The 23,805-nt window shown below is 37.5% G+C and overlaps 1 protein-coding gene across 6 annotated transcripts in view; it reads left to right on the plus strand.

Moving 5' to 3' along the window:
- MON2 (MON2 homolog, regulator of endosome-to-Golgi trafficking) overlaps positions 1–23,805 on the plus strand; it is a 145,557-nt gene that overhangs the window by 69,019 nt on the left and 52,733 nt on the right. For 3 of the 6 annotated variants that reach the window (XM_039363744.1, XM_039363740.1, XM_039363742.1), the window contains exons 20-26: positions 2,115–2,216; positions 4,220–4,222; positions 4,679–4,789; positions 6,974–7,149; positions 10,267–10,429; positions 11,568–11,861; positions 23,017–23,215. In XM_039363744.1, coding sequence (XP_039219678.1) covers positions 2,115–2,216; positions 4,220–4,222; positions 4,679–4,789; positions 6,974–7,149; positions 10,267–10,429; positions 11,568–11,861; positions 23,017–23,215 — 1,048 coding nt within the window. The remainder of the gene's footprint in view (positions 1–2,114; positions 2,217–4,219; positions 4,223–4,678; positions 4,790–6,973; positions 7,150–10,266; positions 10,430–11,567; positions 11,862–23,016; positions 23,216–23,805) is intronic. The other 3 variants (XM_039363741.1, XM_039363743.1, XM_039363745.1) reach the window with 2 other exon arrangements.

The following is a 23,805-nucleotide window of genomic DNA, read 5'->3' on the forward strand; positions in this document are numbered from 1 at the left end:
TCTATGAAGCACGTAGTGACTTTGGCTTTCTCAATTATTCAGCATGCATCAGCAATAAAACAGATTTTATGTAACATTACATATTAGTGAATTTACATACCCATTTTACTCTTTTGCCCATGTAGTCAACTCCTTTCTTGGTATTCTTTAATTAAATATAATAGTTCATAATTATGTATTTAGTTCAAATATAGAAGCAATTGTTAACCAGATGGGAAAAGCTAATATGTTAAATTAAAGCTTGAAATTGATCCTAGCTTGTTACACAATTTGTAATCATAGTATTTGGGGCAAAAAATGAAGAAGTAAAGAGCACAGGGAAAATTTTGTGCAAAACTTAATTTATTAAACTAAGTTTTGATCAGTGAATTCCAAAAATATCACTGGTCTACAAGGAGAAAACTTTGGAAATGAAAGTAGCTATATTTTACCAGAATTGGGTCGCTAATAAAGGAAAATTAAGTCCTGAATATTAATTGGCCCCAGTTTCCACGATACAGCTTCAGGTCAAAATAATTCAAAATTACGAGGGGGATGTGTGATTATGCTCCATAACTTTTCTACAAAATGTGATATAGCAATGAGAATGGTGCGACACCAATCATTATAAATTTATCTTTTTATTGATACCAATAACATAACCTTCCATTCATTTATTGGTTTTTCATGTAACGTTTTCATGCTTTTTCACTCTGCAAGAGTTCTACTGTTGTAATCTGGAGCCCAGTAGCTCGGCCTTGCTCTTAGGCAATTCCAAATCCCTGACCATGTCATTTAGTTCACTCTGTGAAATTAGATGCATGAATGGAATGTTTGGATATTCCATGGTCCACTTCTTCTTTCTTGAGAAGTCTTTTGCAATTTGGGGGAACCATGCAAAAATAGCAGTCACTACTATGGTGAGTTCCCTCCACACCTTTGGGACTATGAAAGGCATAGACTTTTCTTTCTTGTTTAACCAATGATGCAGATAAGTTCACATGCAATGCAAGAGTGGGGCCCAACTCTTGTCCTGATCCCCTATTTTGCATCCAAAATATAGCTGGTATGCCTTTTTTTTTACAACTGCCATCGTACTGCACTTTTGAGATGCAAATGTAACCTCACCACAACTGTAGCAGAAGATATCTGCATTGTTTACAGTTTCAAGGCATCTTGGCTTCTGAAGGAAAATATCACATAACTCTTCCTTGGAAATATTAGGCAATGACACCTGCCACCAGATATAAATATATGATGCGTAGATCTGACCAAGACAAATGTGCCTTGCAATTAAAGAACAATATATTACAGTTAGGTAATAATCTTTAGTCTCAAAGTGAAGATAAATTTATACACTTCCATGTGATACCATTTTCATTGTGCTACCGTACTTTGTCAAGAAGGTAATCATGATCATTAGACACCTTCCTCCCTTGTAGGCAAATATACTTGCCTATGTATAAATCTTTATTGTGAAATATCTTGAAAACTTTAGCCAACCAGCACCTTTACCACTTGTTTTCTAATTCACCTAATCAAAATATATAGGAATTAACACATTTTATTTCAGAGGTCGATAATTTCCCAAAATTTGTAGACCAGTGATATGCTTATGGTCCAATAGCAAGTCACAGAATCTAAAAATGCAGCACACTATTAATGCATGCATAAGTAAATGTATATAGTACATACATACATAAAAAGAAGACCCTATAAAGTTAACATTTCATTAAAGGCACCAAATGGATTCTGTAAGCTAGGGGTATAAATAAAAAATATATATACTGCCTTTGAATTGTATAGGTATAGGTCATTTAATAAGAACACTCTCATCATGAGGGGATTTTAAAACTAAAAAGCAAATGAATTGATCTCCCATGTAGGTACTTTAAAGTAGGTACTTTAAAAGTATATGTGAAATAGAACTAGCTTTTGTACTCTAACAAATTTATATTTGAACTTCATATGGAAAGTTGATGTATGAATTTTATCATATTGGGTATTCACAACTAAAATTTAAACTGCTATAGCAACAAACCTTGAAGAGAACACTTTACATCACTGTTCTTCAGTATAATAACTTAATGTATGAGCTAGTGAATTAAATCATTTTAAATACTATTTGCATTTAGGAACCATCATTATTTGCTGTTGCTAAATTGTTAGAAACAGGACTGGTTAACATGCATAGGATTGAAATTCTGTGGAGAGCACTGACTGGTCATCTTTTAGAGGTAACGAATCATTTTATAATCTTCTATCAGTGTTTATGTTTGAAAAATCGTAGTATTTTTCTCCCTTTAATTAAGACTTGGCATAAAATAAAAAGCAAGTAATGTCTAATATTAGTTGCTTTCCTGTTTTTATTCTGTTTTGTTCCTTATTAAGTGTAGAGTCATGGAACTAATAGGTCTAATTAGGCTATTGAATCCAACTCCCTGCTTAATGTGTACTGTGTGAATTCTGTACCTGTGTGGATTGGATGAGAAGAAAGTCACATTTTTCCCACATGACCATCATAATTGTCTCAGAGAATCACCTTTTCATATATAGTCATAACTTGTAAATAAATAAACCACACAATTGTGTACTAGAATATAAAACAATAAGGATTTCTTGACCCAAGACCAACTTCTGCTGATTAAATGGACTAATGGATGTATCCATTGTAGGTTTTCTGGTAGCGGTATGGAACAATATTTTTTTCTTTTTCTTTAATAAGGAACAAAACAAAATGTTTTTTTCCCCCTAACTTTCTAATCTATGTTAAAATCTTGGGATTTTTTGACATCTCCCATCCAAATACTAGCCAGTGGTTTTTTAATTTTGGTATATTAAATAGCCTGTTAATATGTGCCTTTATTGATAATCCCAAATCCTTCCCCAATAAAACACTTAATGGGCCAGAAATTTTACAACTATATGGTAAAAAGTAACATGATTATCTGTTGTGCTGTTATTATTTTTACATAATTTAAATCAGGATAATGTTGCCCAAAATATTATATTGCAAATTAAAATTATAATTCTGCTTTAGCTGAAAAGCAGAACTGGTATTCTTGGATTATATACAATATAATGTTTTTAGCTACCTACAAAAGGCTTTTAAGTATGTGATATTTGTGTACATGTGCTGTTTATGCTTCTTACCTCATAAAAAATGCTAAAGCTGAATTGTTTTGCTATATATTAGAAATTTTATATTAGAAACTTTATGTTTTTAATAAATATGCTTAAGGAGTACTAGTCTTTCAAAACAGGTATGCTTTTTTTTCCTACCAAAGAAAAGTGCTTATGTATGATAATATATATTCCTGCAGATACATCCAAAACTAAATTCTAAAAGGAGCTATGTTGCCCTGGGAAAATGTGCAACTGTTTAATTGCTACAAAGAATGCTACTTTGCATTTCTTTCTGCTTATTATAATACACATCTTTGAAAGGATTTACAGAGCCCCAAACGTTCTGTAGCTAGAAAAATTACCAGGATTTGGGGTGCTGCACATACAATATTAGATATTAATGTTTGAAAATCTACAAATTCATATTGACCAGAAATGTAGTTATTCTGCTTAGCAGACACGGAAATCCAGGTAGCCCTTTAATGTTGCTAAATTTCAGTTCAAGACAACATTGCCAATTATGAGATATAATACCGGTAGCAGTAATAAAATTTATAACACTGAAATATATAGATGTTCACAGCTCATTGTCAGTTTTTTTCATTTCTACTATGCATTTTTCTCTTCACAAAATTAATAGAAAAATTACGTTTTATTGCATTGATATATCATTAAAATGATTTACTTCTAGGCTGACAAGCTCAGGAAGCGGGGGAGTAATAGAATTCAGTTTTTAAAAATAGTTCAGTTCCATATCTTAAACTACAAAGCTACACCAAAATATTATATTGTTGTTTAATATTTGTAGCCTGATAATAAATGATATTATCTTCCCCAGTTTCTTTTTTGAACAAATCTGGGAAATAGGTTAGACTTGGCAGCTATGACAGTTCATTGCAACGTGACTGAATCAATATTTCAATTCATATGTTTCTGGACAAGGCTGACATTTCAACCATTACTGTATATTACTTCTGGAAATATGTATCACAACTAGAATGATTGAAAACTTAGTTTTGTCATCTAATATTTATTGCTTGAGTTGCCTTAGTTTCATATTTTTCATTTTTTTTCTCTTTTCCTTTATTGCTTCCTAATTTTTTTTTTAATTCAGAAGGTAAGCATGCCTTGCAAGTATGTCTTACTTATTTACTATCTGATCTTTTTCTAATGTAGAATTATCACATTCTGATGTTGGAAAATAATAGATAAAACCAAACTGATTTCAAAGAGATGAATTTTAATATAAGCAGAATGAACATTGTATAAGGTAGGATGGCACAATACATAAATCTACAACCATGCAAGTCATCAGAATTGGGTAGAGAATATAGTAAAATATGAAACATGTAAAGGTATTATTACTCCACTGATAAATATGCTCTTAATGTAGTTTTTGAAAATAAGAAATATGAAGCATTTTGTTTGCTAGTAATGTAACAGCTGCTATGATTATATATAAACAGAGTGGTTTATAATTTTCAATATAGACATTAGTATTCTTTCAATGATTTTATAGACTAAAAAGCAATATAGAGTGGTGAATATTTATTAATGTGCATTTTGACTGTAGGTCTGCCAACATCCAAACTCAAGAATGAGGGAATGGGGAGCAGAAGCTTTAACTTCTCTCATCAAAGCGGGATTGACATTTAACCATGACCCTTCACTCTCTCAGAACCAGGTAAATTAGCATGCTAGAAAATAATCAGTAGCTTAATTGATAATGATATAGAGTAAGAAGCATAAATTGTTTTCTATAATCGTATTCAAATTTAGTTATAGAGTAGAACTAGAATTTCAATGCCATGTTATTTGATTATAATGTTGTTCTGCTAATCAATAGGTTTTATAGGAAATTATCTGTTTATTGGACTGAATAATGGTGCACTGATAAATAGCCCTGTACAGTGAGGGAAAAAATTATTTGATCCCCTGCTGATTTTATACGTTTGCCCAGTGACAAAGAAATGATTAGTCTATAATTTTAATGGTAGGGTTGGGTTAGGGCAGAGGGATCTTGTGGGCGTTGCAGGATTTCAGTCATTCACAGCATAGTGTGTTACCAATTGTTTTCTTGGTGACTATGGTCCCAGCTGCCTTGAGATCATTGACAAGATCCTCCCGTGTAGTTCTGGGTTGATTCCTCACCATTCTCATGATCATTGAAACTCCACAAGGTGAGATCTTGCATGGAGCCCCAGACCGAGGGAGATTGACAGTTATTTTGTGTTTCTTCCATTTGCGAATAATCGCACCAACTGTTGTCACCTTCTCATCAAGCTGCTTGGCGATAGTGTTTAGCCCATTTCAGCCTTGTGTAGGTCTACAATCTTGTCCCTGACATCCTTGGACAGCTCTTTGGTCTTGACCATGCTGGAGAGTTTGGAATCTGATTGATTAATTGCTTCTGTGGACAGGTGTCTTTTATACAGGTAACAAAATGAGATTAGGAGCACTCCCTTTAAGAAAGTGCTCCTAATCTCAGCTCATTACCTGTATAAAAGATACCTGGGAGCCAGAAATCTTGCTGATTGATAGGGGACCAAATACTTATTTCACTTATTAAAATGCAAATCAGTTTACAGCTTTTTGAAATGTGTTTTTCGGATTTTTTTATTGCTATTCTGTCTCTCACTGTTATAATAAACTAACCATTACAATTATAGACTGATCATTTCTTTGTCAGTGGGCAAATGTACAAAATCAGCAGAGGATCAAATAATTGTTTTCCTCCCTGTAAATGTCTTTTCCAAAGAAAATCTCATTTAGTTGACAAAGGATTGCAGCCCAGAGCAAGTTATGGCATATACCAGTGGTGGCGAACCTATGGCATGAGTGCCAGAGGCGGCACTCGGAGCCCTCTCTGTGGGCATACATGCCATTGCCCTATCCTTGCTTCCTCCCACGACCCCCTCCTCTCCAGCAGCCCCCATGAAGGAGAGTTGCCCCTGAGCGTGGCCCACACGGAGCAGCGGAGCCAAGGACATGGCAGCCAGGCAGCATAGACTCTGCCCTCACAGTTGATGCTGCAGGGCATGGGTGTGACCGCCATAGCGCTGCTGGGTTGCCTGGGCAATCTGTGGCGGGCCCTGGAGGCAGTGAATGATCCTGCGGGGGGGTGGAGCAGGGGCGGGGCAGGGGGTGGAGCAGGGGCGGGGGCAGTTTTTGGGCATTCGGTCTCTAAAAAGTTCACCATCACTGGCATGTACAATTTATTATCATGGCATCAATTTACTAGTGATTATATTGCTACCAGATATGTTCGAAGATGTAGCCGTATATGTTAATATTACATGAGAGGAGGTTAAATGTCTTAAAGCTATAAATTATAGTCTCCATAATTTAGAGGTATGAAGTCAGCTCATTGCTATTTATATGACAGTTATAGAATAGTGAAAAAGGTTGGGTGTAGATCAGTCTAGTCAGTATGGTAAATAACTTTTCCCCACTTGTTCGTTTTCAGTCCCAGAGGAAAGCATCTTCCCTACACTTAGAAGTGATTTAGTCACATTTGTTTATATCTACTAGTGCGCAGTTGTCAAACTCGATCGTGTCACGTGATGTATCGGGACTTTTTTTGCCTTTGTGGTAGGCCTGGCCTATGCGTGACGCATCCGGCCCATGGGTCACCAGTTTGACACCCCTGTGCTAGTGTTTCCAAGCATGGCAGGAGATTAATCACAAAATTATGATGGTAGAGAATTTGGTGTTGATCACTCATGAGACAATTGAAGCATTATTTTATGTTGTTTCTAATTTTATGTTAGTAAGCAACAGAAGATGTTTGCAACTGATAATAGTAACTATCTTACCATTTCTAGTTATTTTGTTACTTTGAATAATATTTTTATTTCTTCTTTTCCAGAGGCTTCAGCTGTTGTTACTAAACCCACTGAAAGAGCTGTCAAATATCAGTCATCCTGATATTAGACTCAAGCAGTTGGAATGTGTTTTACAGATTTTGCAAAGCCAAGGGGACAGTTTAGGGCCTGGATGGCCCTTGGTGCTTGGAGTTATGGGAGCAATTAGAAGTGATCAAGGGTAACTGTATTTTATTTGTTTGGTTTGCTTATTTGTTTATTTAATTTAAAATACTTACATGATTGATCATCTTATCTGCCACACTTCTAGTAGGATATTGCCATTAACTAAAACAAAAGATGGTAAAATTGGAGGCCGACCCACCAACACTGTCCAGTACACTCAATACAATCCCCAGGCTCCAACTTTACTCCTATTCCAGTATTTAGGAAGAGGCAGTCCCATAGATAACATGGCCATGCCATTAGGGGCTTTAATTTTCTTAATATGCATACATCATAATGTCATAGATGACTCCCTTTTCCATGTTTTGATAACTTTGAAATAAACATCTTTGTGGTAACTTAAAAATGTGCTGAATTATTAAATAACATTTGAGCTAGTTCATAGTATAAAGTGTAAAATGAGTTATATGCCTGATCTATAGAAGGAGCTGCATCATACCATGTTTTCCCGAAAATAAGACCCGGTTTTATATATTTTTTTTGCCTCAAAAAGTGGCACTAGATCTTATTTTCGGGGGATGTCTTACCTTAGGACTGCCACAGCCAGGTCTCCTATGCCCCGACACCTGTCACGTCGCTGATTGACTTGCCACTATTTGTGGCCGGATGCGGCTGGACGCCACAAGGTGGTTCACAACTGTGCTACCAGTTGTGGCAGGACACCGCATGGTGCTTCGGGCCATTTGCAGGAGGCCATTGCCGCCGATTGTGGTAGGACGCTGCACGGCGCTTGGGCCATTGCCGCTAATCGGGGCAAGGCTCTGAGTGGCATTTCAGGCTGTTTGCAGGATGCCGCACAGCACCATCCTGCTATAACTGGCAGCAACAGCCCAAAGCACTGCCCAGCGTCCTGCCACGACTGACAGCAATGGTCCAAAGCACCACATGGCGTCCTGCTATGACTAGCGGTAATGGCGTGAAGCACCATGTGGCCTCTTGCAAACAACCCGAAGCACTGCGCAGTCTTCTGCTGCGACCGGTGGCAGTGGCCTGAAGCACCACATGGCCTGTGAGGAGCAGCAATGGCCCAAAGTGCCACACGGCGTCCTGCTGCAACTGGTGGCAATGGCCCAAAGCAATGGCTCAATGAGCCACGCAGTACAAGTGTTGGCGCGTAGGGAGGCCTGCTTGCGGTGGTCCTACGGGTAAGGTAAGCTGGTACGGGGTGCATGGGGCAGCTCCACCCCACTACCCCTACCATAGCTTGATTTTTAGGCATGCACCTCACCCCCAAACTAGGGCTTATTTTCAGGGTAGGACTTACTTTTGGGTAAACATGGTAGGTATTTTACGTTCAAATGACATGAAATTATTTTATCAAATTTATTTATTTATGAAATATATATGCTGCTCATTTCGTAGTGTGAGGCAAAATTGAGCGGCTTACAACTTAATAATTTTTATGTAACAGTCATGCTAGTTTTCTATATAACTTTTTTCTGAATATCTATGCAAGTTGTCTGACATAGAGCTACACAAATAGACATAGCTATGTTTTATATTACAGGTAGTCCTCGACTTATAGCCACAATGGAGCTCAAACGTTCAGTTGTAAGTTGTTGCAGTTGTAAGTCGAGGCATCCTGTGACTAAACTAGATTTTACAACCATTTTTACAATAGTCATAAAATGAATGACCCCAATTGTAAAATGAATCATGTGGTTATTAAACAAATTGATAGTCATTAAGCAAATCCATTCTTCCAAATGGCATTTTTTGCCGAAATCCAACAAAAAAGTTGCAAGTATTATCATATTGCCAGATGATGCATCCTGTCTTAAATGCAAGAGTCTCTGCAGAGTGAGATGGCAGCATATACATTTAATCAGTCAATCAATCTATTACAGTTGTAGACCAAAATAGTTTAGTATTGGGATAAAGTCAGTCCTAGAAGAGATCAACCCCGACTGCTCTTTAGAAGGCCAGATCCTGAAGTTGAAACTCAAGTACTTTGGCCATCAAATGAGAAGGAAGGATTCACTGGAGAAGAGCCTAATGCTGGGAAAGATTGAGGGCAATAGAAGAAGGGGACGACAGAGAATGAGATGGCTGGATGGAGTCACTGAAGCAGTAGGTATGAATTTAAATGGACTCCAGAAGATGGTAGAGGACAGGAAGACCTGGAGGAATGTTGTCCATGGGGTCGCGATGGGTCGGACACGACTTCGCAATTAACAACAACAATTGGGATAAAAATAAAACAAAATAGGACAGGACATAGTAATACATTACAATTGATGGTGAAATTATTAATAATTGATGGTGAAATTATTAATAATTGTAAAAATATTAATGGGTAACTAGCGTCTGCCTAATTTTACAGACATTATAGCAAAATCTAACTGTGTTCAAAGAAACTGCATCATACTGATCCGATAGTAGTTGTATATAAAAAGGAAAGAATCAGAATTACTGGCATATTTTGTGTCAGGTAAGGCATTATAAAATGAGTCCTTGAGTCTTTATAAAGGGTGCAATATAGCAGGACATAGATTGTCTACAGGGACACAGTCTCAACTCATATGGAACTTTTTTGTATTGGGCCTCCAGAACTCCTGTGGGTGAGTCAGAGCGAGCTAGAGTTAATTTTGCCCTCCAACATTTAGGGACAGTTAGATACATATCTCACTGGTTTGTGAAGGGAGGCTTATCTGCTCAAGAAAACATTCTTGGGTAAAGCGGACAGCTCCTATTGGACTTCCTGATGTTTAATACTATGTTTAAATGCACTAAATGCACATTCACAGTCCATCATAAGGAACTCCTCCTTAGAGAGGCCAAGATTTTGGAGTTTTAATGAAATAGTCTTAATCCATGTGGATTTATAGTTATCCTTAATAAGGAGATAGTTCAAACCTATAGGGAAGAACAGTAGTTTCAGCCGGTATATTATAATGCAAACCCATCCGTTTCAGTCTTTATACATTTAAATAAATAAATAAATATGATCATGTGACCATGAGGGACCAGGAGTTGTAACTTCAAGGATGGATCATAGTAGCTTTCTTTCAATGCATCATAACTTCAAACAGTCATTAAACAATTGATCATAAGTTTAGGACCACCTGTATCATAATTCTTATTTATAAATAATTATTGATTTTGTTAATAGAGAGTCTCTAATCCGGACTGCATTCCAGTGTCTCCAGTTGGTTGTGACTGACTTTTTGCCAACAATGCCATGTACTTGCCTACAGATTGTAGTAGATGTCGCTGGAAGTTTTGGGCTTCACAACCAAGAATTAAACATCAGTTTAACATCAATTGGTCTTTTGGTGAGGCTTAATTTATTCCGTTATTTTTACTCCCTAAATATGAAGATTTTTATGTGAAGGTTTAAATTGACATTCAGTGCTCACTTTCCTGTAAATAAACCCAATTAAATTATGTTAAAGATTGTTTCTAAATAAATATGGAGTTATAAAAGCATTGGTAAATAAATATTAACAATAAGTATTATTATTATGGTCAGCAGGGAGCCTGTATAAAAGTTACAATATTATATAGCACCAGCTTAAAAGAAAGAAATGAATATAATAGTTCAGCTGCCATTTTTAAACTATCACTAGCATATTAATACAGTAAGAGTACAGAACCTAACAATAGAATTAGGTGCCACATTTTTTAGATCTAACTAAAGCGAGATTAACTTGGAATTCACCAACAAATCCATCATTAATATACAATGATACACTGTAACATGCTCTCATAGTAACCATGTGTTTAATGCTATGGACTATTATTTTAAGCAAGCTTTACTTATTCCTTGTTGGACCTGTTAATATAATAGGGTATCCATATACCTGTATCATTGAAATAAAATTCACTGATTTTAAAATATATTATAATGTATAAAATACGGTGTTTTGTATAAAATAGCTGGCACAATTGCCATTTACGTGTTATTTTTTTTACTATACAAAGTAGGACATATTTTGTGTAATATTAGTAACCTGATTAAAATTGTAACTAGTCCATTTAAAGTATAAATGCCTTAGTAATTTTTTTTAAGAAAATAGTTCACTTCTAAACCAAAATGTGTTTGATGAAATTCCATTTCTGTAAGAATATGGCTAAAACATCTGCTTTTTCACCTTACTGATTTTCATTAAAAAGGGAAAAACCAAAGTGTTCTACAATATTTTTAAGTATTCAAACTAATAATCATGTATTTAAGAATAAATATACCTAACAATATTTCCTCAAAATGCCTACATGCATTAATCCATCATAACTAGTGCCTAAAAATAATACGAAGCTAAAACATAGCTAAATGTTCAGAACAATCCGTTCATAATTTATAAAATATATATTGTCCATTTTCATCGGCTTTTTTTTTACATTTCCAATGCAGGATTGCCACTCTTCTTTGTGTTCAGAAATCATTTACAAAGAAGCATTTTTGTTTTGTAGTGGAATATTTCAGACAATTTCTTCCAAAGAGGTGAAATTATTGAAAAGGAATTAAACAAGGAAGAATCGGTGTTACATAAGCAAGCAGAAGAAAAGGGGATAACATTGAACCGTCCCTTCCATCCGGCACCACCATTCGATTGCCTCTGGCTTTGCCTATATGCCAAGCTCGGTGAACTCTGTGTAGATCCACGCCCTGCAGTTAGAAAGAGTGCTGGGCAGACTCTATTCTCTACAATTGGTGCTCATGGAACTTTACTGCAGCATTCAACATGGCATACAGTTATATGGAAGGTACTGACGTTTACATGTAATAATATTGTTCTTACAATATGCTTGATCCCAGTTCTTTTTTATATAAATATAAGACTAAACAGTTTCTAGAATTAGAAGTTTGAGTCATACTGTTGAAAAGGCAACTATTTGCTTCTTTGAAAATTGAAGCTTTTGCTTAGAAATGTCAAAGAAAAGTCGAACTATGTGGACTGCTTCTTGTTCATTATCAAATTACTGTTTTGGATTGCAATTAAATACTGTTTATGAAAAGCAACCACATACAGGTAGTCCTCATTAAGCGACTACAATTGGTTCCAGCAAACAGCAACATAGCAACTAAGAAAATCATGTGACTGAACTACAGAGATTGCAAAGATCATTGATTGCTGTCCTCTCATTCAGTTAAAAATCTCCCATACAATGTCCTCTTCCCTTTTTTCTCCCCCCCCCCTTTGCAGTGTAGAGAGATTGCTTAAACAAACTGTCTGTTAGCTGCTTTTCCCCATTGGGCAATGCACTCCTAAAAAAAATGCTAACTGTAAGTTAACAAACTCAGCTCCCTGGCCTTAATTAATTGATTAGAACCATCTGGTCAGCTACAGCTGCTGCCTGAAACTGAGTAGATCTTAATCACACTGTAGGCTTTTGTTGTCATAAATGCATGTTCTGCTTGAAAAACACATTTTTTATTACTGTTGATTTTGCGAAGAGTCACTATCCAAGTCATTATGCAAGACAGTCACTAAACAAGAACTACCTTTATTTCCTTTTATGAAAAGAAATTTGGTTTATATTTTATATCACAGCAGTATAATCCATTGTACCCCTTAATTTTAATTTAAGACAATTAAATCAAACAGTCAGAATAGTTTGAAATTTTATTGATCTTTAGCCACATTGTGTTCTCAATAGAAGACAAAATTTACATGCAAGCAACACTTTTAATAAACTGATTACCTATGTCAGTGATGGTGAACATTTTAGAGACCGAGTGTCCAAACTGCAACCCAAAGCCCACTTATGTATTGTTGGGTGCTGGGTGGGTGTGGCCCATTGGGTGGGCGTCACCCATTGGGTGGGCATGGCTGCAGTGGTAATGGCAAACTGGGCGGGAATTAAAAAGTTCAATCAATCAATTCCAACTTTGCGAGAAGTTGAAATTGATTGATTGAACCTTTTTTTTTTTTTTGCACACGGTGGCAGAGGCCTAAAGCAAAAAGGTTTTATAAAACCAGGCTGAAGGCCTAGGACTGGGGCAATGGTGCGTGCCCACAGAGAGGGCTCTGCATGCCGCCTGTGGCACGTGTGCCATAGATTCGCCACCACGGACCTATGTCATCTTTCTGCTTATCTTAGTACAACAAATAATGATTTAAGAAAAGAAAAACTTCTGATTTTCTTCTTTCTCTAGGAATTATATAGAAGAGATTGAACAAAGTTTGTTTTGAATTATCTGTCCATCTTATCACTTATTTCCCTCATTGTCAGTATACTCAAAACAGTGATCCTGAACAGCAGATAGAAAACTAGAATCAGAGAAAACACAATTAATTTAAAATATAACAACTAGAAACTATCAATAAAACACATGAAAGACTAGAATTGTTTACAATCAGTAAGAAAACAATGATCAAGTAAATTAGCCAACATACTTCACTCAGTGTCCCAGCCCAAATGCCAAAGGGAACAATCAGGTCTTTAATGACTTACAGAACATTAAAAGGATTTGTTTTCGTATTTAATACATTTTACTGAATTATAAAATGTATTAAATACAAAAATTATACTCCTCCATGGATTACTGCCTTGTCGTGGCGAAGAGGCTTGCGTAACTCAATGAAGCTATGAGCTGTGCCATGCAGGGCCACCCAAGAAGGACAGGTCATGGCAGAGAGTTCTGACAAAATGTGATCCACTGGAGAAGGAAATGGCAACCCACTCCAGTATCTTTGCCATGAAAACCCCATGGACAGTACCAAAAGGCAAAAAGATATGACACTGGAAGATGAGCCCCTCAGGTTGGAAGGTGTCCAATATGCTACTGGGGAAGAGCAGAGGATAGTACTAGTAGCGCCAGAAAGAGTGAAGCGACTGGGCCAAAGCTGAAAGGATGCTCAGCTGTGGATGCATCTGGTGGTGAAAGGAAAGTCCGATGCTGTAGGACGCTAAGAAAAAGACGCAGGCATGTCTTGAGCAGAGGTTTGAAGCTACAGGACACAGCTTGACAAACTCTGAGTTTATTGCTTCTTATATACTTGTTACATACATAGGCTTTACCATTAAATGCTGACAAAGGTTTCTTCACTGGAAAATGTCTTCATGTAAGCAACTATTTTCTAGTAACACATTATATGGTCAAAGATCAGGTAAGAACAAATACAGGTAGATGAAAACAGAAGGAACTAACAAAGACAGGAAGAGATAGGAGAAGGAACTAAGCAAATTATCTGTTTAGGTAGGTAAGGCATTAAGTCAAAAGAGTATGGCCTTCTGGCTGCTTCACTAGGACAAAGGGTATCAAAAGGTTATGAGGTTTGTGGGGGGGAAAGCATGGCAGTTTGCTGCACGTGCAATTTCCCCCACACAATGCTGTAAAGATCTTTTCTCCATAGGAACCTGGAATGTAAGATCCATGAATCAAGGCAAATTGGACGTGATCAAACAAGAGATGACGAGACTGAACATCAACATCTTAAGAATCAGTGAATTAAAATGGACAGGAATTGGTGAATTTAATTCAGAGGACCATCAGGTATACTACTGCGGGCAAGAATCCCTCAGAAGAAATGGAGTAGCCTTCATAGTCAATAAAAGAGTAGGAAAAGCAATACTGGGATACAATCCCCAAAATGACAGAATGATCTCAGTGCGAATCCAAGGCAAACCATTCAGTGTCACAGTAGTCCAAGTCTATGCCCCAACCACTGGTGGTGAAGAGGATGAAATTGACTGGTTGTATGAAGCCCCACAGCACCTTATAGAATCAACACCAAAAAATGGTGTCCTTATCATCATGGGGGATAGGAATGCTAAAGTAGGAAGCCAAAAGATAACTGGAATAACAGGCAAGTTTGATCTTGGAGTACAAAATGAAGAAGGTCACAGGCTGATAGAATTTTGTCAAGAGAATACGATGGTCATAGCAAACACTTTTTTCCAACAACCCAAGAGACAGCTTTACACCTGGACATCTCCAGATAGTCAACACAGAAATCAGATTGACCATGTGCTCTGCAGCCAAAAATGGAGAAGCTCTATACAGGCAGTAAAAAGATCAAGAGCTGACTGTGGCTCAGATCATGAGTTTCTCATTGCAAAATTAGGCTTAAATTGAAGAAAGTAGGGAAAAACACTAGGCCACTCAGGTATGAACTAAATCATATCCCTGATGAATATACAGTAGAGGTGACAAATAGATTTAAGGAATTAGATCTGATAGACAGAGTGCCTGAAGAACTATGGATGGAGGTTCGCAACATTGTACAAGAGGTAGCAACTAAAACCACCCCAAAGAATAAGAAATGCAAGAAAACAAAATAGCTGTCTGAGAAAGCTTTGCAAATAGCTGAGGAAAGAAAGGAAGCGAAAGGCAAAGGAGAAAGAGAAAGATACACCCAATTGAATGCAGAATTCCAGAGAATAGCTAGAAGAGATAAGAATACCCTCTTAAATGAACAGTGCAAAGAAATAGAAGAAAACAATAGAATGGGGAGAACCAGAGATCTCTTCAAGAAAATTGGAGATATGAAGGGAACGTTTCATGCAAAAATGGGCATGAGAAAGGACCAAAATGGCAGGGACCTAACTGAGGCAGAAGAGATTAAGAAGAGGTGGCAAAATTACACGGAAGAACTATACAAGAACGAGCTTAGCGTCCCTGATAACCATGATGGGATGGTCACTGACCTCGAGCCAGACATCCTAGAATGTGAAGTGAAATGGGCCTTAGGAAAGCTGAGCAACAACAAAGCTGGTGACAGTATTCCAGCTGAGCTATTCAAAATCTTAAAAGACGATGCAGTAAAAAGTGCTATACTCAATTTGTCAGCAAATTTGGAAAACTCAGCAGTGGCCACAGGATTGGAAAAGGTCAGTTTACATTCCAATTCCAAAGAAAGGCAATGTCAAAGAATGTTCAAAGTATCACACCATTGCACTAATTTCACATGCAAGTAAAGTTATGCTTAAAATCCTACAAGCTAGACACCAGCAGTATGTGGTTTGAGAACTTCCAGAAGTACAGGCAGGATTTCGAAGAGGCAGAGGAACTAGAGATCAAATTGCCAACATACGCTGGATCATGGAGAAAGCTAGGGAGTTCCAGAAAAGCATCTACTGCTTCATTGATTATGCTAAAGCCTTTGATTGTGTGGATCACAACAAATTGTGGCATGTTCTTAAAGAGATGGGAGTACCAGACCATCTCATTTGTCTCTTGAGAAACATATATGCGGGTCAAGAAGCAACAGTGAGAACTGGACACGGAACCACTGATTGGTTTAAAATTGGGAAAGGAGTCCAGCAAGGCTGTATTCTGTCACCCTACCTATTTAACTTATATGCAGAGCACATCATGAGAAAGACAGAGCTAGATGAATCAAAAGTTGGAATTAAGATTGCCAGGAGAAATATCAACAACCTAAGATATGCAGATGATACCACTCTAATGGCAGAAAGTGAAGAGGAACTAAAGAGCCTCTTGATATGGGTGAAGAAGGAGAGTGCAAAAGTTGGCTTGAAACTCAACATTAAGAAAACCAAGATCATGGCATCCGGCCCTCTCAATTCCTGGCAAATAGATGGGGAAGAAATGGAGATAGTGACAGATTTTAACTTCCTGGGCTCCAAGATCACCACAGATGGGGACTGCAGCCAAGAAATGAAAAGACGCTTGCTCCTGGGGAGGAAAGCTATGGCAAATCTAGACAGCATACTAAAAAGCAGAGAGATCACCCTGCCAACAAAAGTACGTATAGTCAAGGCCATGGTTTTCCCAGTAGCAATGTATGGCTGTGAAAGTTGGACCATAAGAAAGACTGAGCGCCAAAGAATTGAGGCCTTTGAACTATGGTGCTGCAGAAGAGTCCTGCGAGTCCCCTGGACTGCAAGGCGATCAAACCGGTCAACCTTGACTGCTCTTTAGAAGGCCAGATCCTGAAGTTGAAACTCAAGTACTTTGGCCCCCTAATGAGAAGGAAGGACTCACTGGAGAAGAGCCTAATGCTGGGAAAAATTGAGGGCAATAGAAGAAGGGAAGGGGACGACAGAGAATGAGGTGACTGGATGGAGTCACTGAAGCAGTAGGCGCGAGCTTAAATGGACTCCAGAAGATGGTAGAGTACAGGAAGGCCTGGAGGAATGTTGTCCATGGGGTCGCGATGAGTCAGATACGACTTCGCAACTAACAACAACAAATTGAATTATAAAGTAAAATACAAAATAAAAGCAAATAGTAGAACACAATGGGGAGGAAAAAGGGAAAGGAAAGTGAGGGAAAGAAGAAGAAAAGTAAAGAAAAGACATTGCCTTCAGACTTCCTCTGTTGCAGTAGAATAAAACATGAACATCAAACCTCAACTTTTTACTTTTTCATAATAGTATAAACTAGACATTTCTGTACCAACAAATCAATCTAATTAGTAAAACCCAAAATCAAACTTTCATTTTTTTTCACGTCAAGCACAAAGTCCAGAAGCCGTCTCCATGTAGAAACAAAAGTATTTATAGTCTTTTCTTTAATCAAACAGTCAATCTAGCCATCTTTGCCAACTCCATCAACTTCTGTAGCCATTCATTCATAGTGGGAATCGAAATGTCCTTCCATTTGTGTACATACAGTAGTCTTGCTGCCATCAACATATATAAGATCAAAGTTTTCAAAAATTTTTCCAAGTCTTTTTCCTTTAAACCCCCCCCCCAAAATTATAGTTTAATCTTTATCTTTATTTAAGGATTTTCTGTATTAAAATATGAATGCAGTATTTCTTTACTTTATCACATGTCCACCTTAACTGGTAAAAGGTCCCTTCTTAGACGTTTACATTTCCAGCATTCATTTGAAATACCTTTGTACATTCTAGATAGCGTATCTGGTGTTAAATACCACCGATACATCATCTTGTAAAAGTTTTCTTTTAAATTGTAATTCAATGTAAATTTTAAGCTTTTAATACACATATTCTCCCATTATTCCAGCATCACTTTATATCCAAAGTTCCTTGCCCACTATATCATACAATGTTTTACACGTTCATTTTCCAAATTCAATTTCAATAGCATTTTATGAAACTTAGCAATATGTTCATCACTACCACACAATAATGTTTCAAATTCATTTTTAACGAAATCAAACCCATAACACTTTTTATCTAATTTAAATTTTCTTTCAGTTGTTGATATGTAAACCAATGACAAGCATAACCCTCTGATTCTTCCTTCGATTTAAGAGTAGGGTCACCCAAATTGAAAAGTATTATTTTACCATAAGTCTATCAGTCCAGCTTTGCAACCATTTCTTTTCTTTAAAAAAAAAAAAACTTCCTGTGGAGACACCCAAAGAGGCAACTTTGTGGAGAATCTTGTTTTATATTTATTCTATACTCTTAGTATGGCACATCTGACAAAGTGATTATTAAAATCAACAATAACTTTATCATATCATAAATAACTCTGCCAACCAAACCTTAATTCATGACCTTCCAAATCAAGTTGCTTCTTATTTTGGAGGTTCATCAAAATACAATTTTACATCTGGTAAACCCAACCCCCCTCTTCCTTAGCATCTTGCAATAACTTATATCTAATTCTTGGTTTCTTCCCTTGCCATATGAACTTGGAAATATCCCCTTGCCATTTATTAAATGGAGCTTCAGTTGCAAGTATTGGTAATGTCTGGAACAGAAAAAGCATGTTTCATCTTAATTACAGAGATCCATTCAGATCAATGGGGCTGTTCCATAGGAAAGACATGATGACAGGGAAGGTATAATTCCTGATTCCCACAAGATGATATTGCTTAATAGAAGGGTACTAGTATGATGAGCAAGTATGCCCATCTTTGCAGTTCTTCTGGACATTCTTGCAGATAACATGGCTCTTTGCCCTGTAGAGCTTTATAGATGATAACTAGGGGTTTGAATTATACCTGGAAGCTTGCTAGAAGTTACAGCAGCTCCTGAATCAATAGTGTTATACAATGAGGGGAAAAATTATTTGATCCCTTGCTGTTTTTGTATGTTTGCCCACTGACAAAGAAATGATCAGTCTATAATTGTAATTGTAGGTTTACTTTTACAGTGAGAGACAGAATAACAACAAAAACATCCAGAAAAACACATTTCAAAAGAGTTATAACTTGATTTGCATTTTAATGAGTTAAATAACTATTTGACCACTTCCCAAAACATGACTTAGTACTTGTTGGCAATCACAGAGGTCAGACATTTCTTGTAGTTGGCCACCAGGTTTGCATACATCTCAGGAGGGATTTTGTCTTACTCGTCTTTGCAGATCCTCTCCAAGTCATTAAGGTTTTGAGGCTGACGTTTGGGAGCTCGAACCTTCAGCTCCCTCCACAGATTTTCTATGGGATGAAGGTCTGGAAACTGGCTAGGCCCCTCCAGGACTTTAATGTGCTTCTTCTTGAGCTACTCCTTTGTTACCTTGGCTGTGTGTTTTGGGCATTGTCATGTTGGAATACCCATCCACAACCCATTTTCAATGCCCTAGCTGAGGGAAGGAGGTTCTTGCTCAAGATTTGAAGGTACATGGCCCCATCCATCGTTCCTTTGATGTGATGAAGTTGTCCTGTCTCCTTAGCAGAAAAATATCCCCAAAGCATAGTATTTCTACCTCCATGTTTGATGGTAGGGATGGTGTTCTTGGGGTCATAGGCAGCATTTCTCCTCCTCCAAACACGGCCAGAGCTTGATTTTGGTCTCATCTGACCACAACACTTTCACCCAGTTCTCCTCTGAATCAATCAGATGTTCATTGGTAAATTTCAAACGGACCTGTACATTGCTTCCTTGAGCAAGGGGACCTTGTGGACGCTGCAGGATTTCAGTCCTTCACAGCGTAGTATGTTATCAATTGTTTTCTTGGTGACTATGGTCCCAGCTGCCTTGAGATCATTGACAAAATCCTCTCGTGTAGTTCTGGGCTGATTCCTCACCATTCTCATGATCATTGAAACTCCACAAGGTGAGATCTTGTGAGCCCCAGACCGAGGGAGATTGACAGTTATTTTGTATTTCTTCCGTTTGTGAATAATCGCACCAACTGTTGTCACCTTCTCACCAAGCTGCTTGGCGATAGTCTTGTAGCCCATTCCAGCCTTTTGTAGGTCTACAATCTTGTCCCTGACATCCTTGGACAGCTCTTTGGTCTTGGCCATGGTGGAGAGTTTGGAATCTGATTGATTGATTGTTTCTGTGGACAGGTGTCTTTTATACAGGTAACAAGCTGAGATTAGGAGCACTCCCTTTAAGATAATGCTCCTAATCTGACCTTGTTACCTGTATAAAAGACACGTGGGAGCCAGGAATCTTGGTGATTGATATGGGATCAAATACTTATTTCACTCATTAAAATGAAAATTTATAACTTTTTTGAAATGCATTTTCTGGATTTTTTTGTTATTCTGTTTCTCACTGTTAAAACAAACCTACCATTACAATTATAGACTGATTGAGTTCTAAAATGGCAGTGCCTGGATCGGCTGCGACTGCATTGGCTCTCGAAGGTGAAAAGTTTTGGGAGGGATATTAAGTGATATGGGCCACATGATCAGGAAGGTTTTGATGTGTTTGAGCAACGTGGTGGAACTAAGGTAACATACGACCGACAATCTTTGCTGGCATGGAGTGTTTCTAGCTTTTTCGAAACTGTTGGTGAGACTGTTAAAAGTTGTTGGCATTGTTTGAAGTTATTCTGCCAGCAGCAAGATCTGACTGCTGGTCCAGTGATGGATTCTATTGCAAATCAGGGCTGTTTCCAAAGGAGGCAGAGGAGGAGAGGACCTGGGGCTTATGAAACAAAGGAACTGGATGAGGCTGTTGGCAGGCCCAGTGGAAGAGAGAGAGGCTTTTGGAGGAGTTGGTGGTGGCAGCATGCTCCAGGGGCAAAAAAAAGCAAGGCCTCTTTAAGGAAAAGGTGGAAGAGTCAGGATCAGAAAAAAGAAAGGAGGTGAGGTTGTCATGCAGGAATGCAAGCTAATTTGAGGGCTAATCCACATAGAGCTCCATTTCCATCTGTCCTGTTTGCCATCGTTTGCTCCCTAGAGACTAAAATGCATGATCTGAAACTTGAGCTGGTCATGAACAAGGAGTGTATATCGGAGGTAGTGACTCTTTGAGAGCTATATGCAACAATATTTCATTTTGATGTATGCCGATTGGTGTACATTCAAAGTGACAATAAAGTTGTTGCTATTGTTATTATTATTATTTTGTCAGTGAACAAACGTACAAAATCAGCAGGGGATCAAATATTTTTTCCCTCACTGTATTAGCTTACCATGAAATGCCCCAAACTCCTTATGCTACTGCATAATGAACAAGTTATAGCTATAAGTAAGCCTCCCATGCTAGAAATGGGAATAATTGGTACACAAGAGGAACTTGTAGAAAAGTCTTCCTAGCCACCGCTTCCTTCTGCTCTTTGAACCTAAGCCATGGGTCCAAGAAAACCTCCAAATTTCAGACGTACCTCTGTTTGGGAGAATGCAATTACATTCATAGATAAAGATGGAAAGTCTGCTTATTCAGGAAACCACAAAATCACAGCTGGTTGGTTCTGTTGAGCACCTTAAATATGGCTTTTGTTATGCTGGAAAATTTGCATAAAAATACGACTCCTGGGCATGTCTATGGTACAAATAAAATACGAACACCAGGAGAGTATAAATATAAAAATATACTTTACTAAAAGCTGCCAAGCTTTCGTTTGGAAACTCCAAACATCATCAGGGCTAAGGAGCCAGTAAACAATGATGACTTAAATGGGTTTTGCCGGCATCTGCACCCGGCTCATGGACCGCGTCACCGGTCCCGGCCGGTTAATTAGTGTTCCAGATGTTTCTTTATTACTCTCCTTACGCTTCCTTCTATGGTTCTTCCGGATCATTCCTTCCACTATCTCATTACTGGTATTCATCTCCTCCACCACCCCTTTATCCTTATTTCCTTCCATAGCACTGACCCTCCTCCCCTTTTTGTTTTCATTCTCCACCCTGGGGGCATCTGTTTCTCCTCTATCAGTGTTACAAGCTTCCCTGGGCTCACAGACGCTCCCCCCCACACACGCTTTTCCCAATCCCTGCTCCACACCTTTTCTTCTCACTCTTCCACTGTCATGAGTAACTTTCATACGGGTGTTGCATATTTGGGGGTCTATGCCCTCCTCCTCTGTCATTCACCATTCCATTTGTTTGCTGCGTGATTGGGTGCTTACCCCGTCTCTCAATTCATCCCTCCTCCCTATCGCACGCTCTTCCCCATTGCTGATAGGAACGGTATTCAGGCTTTTGTTATGTATGCCAGTGATTGTTGATGTCATAATTTCATAGAAAGAACAGCACTACAAACTGTTTTCCTTTCATTGTTTTATTATCTAAATCAATTTTGGTTTTGAATCCCTAGTTAATAGAAACAATATTCTGATTATGTTTTTAGAATTAAGTGAAATTAGAAAGTGGCCTAATATAATTGTAATTCTTTATTATCATATAAACAACAACTGTTTTTATTATAATTAATGTTTAAAAATTCTCTATTTCAAAAGAAAAGCACTTAAAGAAGTTGTAACAGTTAAATCTGTAACAAAGGTGGTAACTCAATTTAAAATTATATTGGAGTAAAATTAAAATGAGAACCAGTTAATGTAGTGGTTAATACATCAGGCTAGAAACTGAGATAGTGAGCCTGTCTTAGGCATGAAGCTAACTGGATGATCTTAGGCCAGTCCCTCTTTCTTAGCCCTAGGAAGGAAAATGGCAAATCCCTTCTGCAAATCTTGCCTAGATAATTGCAGGGACTAGTCCAAGTGGTTGCCAGGAGTCAAAACCGACTTGAAATAAAATACCAATTACAAATTCTTCATCACAGAAAAGACATTTGCCAATGTTTTTATTTAATAATTAGATACTAGTTTAAAAATCTTAAATGTTTTATAGGTTCTCTTTCATTTGCTGGATAGAGTGCGGGAATCTTCTACAACTGCTGATAAAGAGAAGATTGAGTCTGGTGGTGGTAACATTCTCATTCACCATTCACGAGATACAGCAGAGAAACAGTGGGCTGAGACATGGGTACTAACATTGGCTGGAGTAGCCAGAATATTCAACACAAGGCGGTATTTGTTACAGTCCTTAGGTACAGTGGATTCTTATTTATATTTAAGACAGGGTTTTTATATAGACATTTTGCTTCTGCAGATGTATTTTGCACGAATAAGAAATTTATTTTTCTTCTTGATTTTATTTATAATTTTTATTTTAAATACAAATTTGGTTAATTTATTTATGTCATAATTTTTTTTGCTGATTCTGCATTGAGAAATAATCTCTTTTATAGTAACAAAATCTCTGTTTCTTTATTGTTAATTGAATCTGAATTAAATGAATTTCAAGTGCAACCAAACAACTTTCTATCAAAACAGCATCCCAAGGTACCAGAATCCACTGTTTTTGAATTAGTTTAGATGATTCTTTTAAACTTTAATCATTTGTGTAATTATACAGTTATAGAAATGACATAAAATATGTCATTTATATACAGGTAGTCTTCACTTAACAAAGGTAATTAGGACTGAATGTTTGTTGCTAAGTGATGCGGTTGTAAAGTGCCATTTCATGTAACTGACCACTTAGTGATGAAGTTCTAGCTCTTGCATTAAGCACAATGTCGTGTTTGCCATTTGCAACCGCCTGCCAGATTCCCCATTAACTTTGTTTGAGGAAGAC

This window comes from Crotalus tigris, unplaced genomic scaffold, assembly GCF_016545835.1.
Source record: "Crotalus tigris isolate CLP2741 ecotype Arizona unplaced genomic scaffold, ASM1654583v1 scf7180000019583.1695794, whole genome shotgun sequence".
Taxonomy (NCBI): Eukaryota; Metazoa; Chordata; class Lepidosauria; order Squamata; family Viperidae; genus Crotalus; species Crotalus tigris.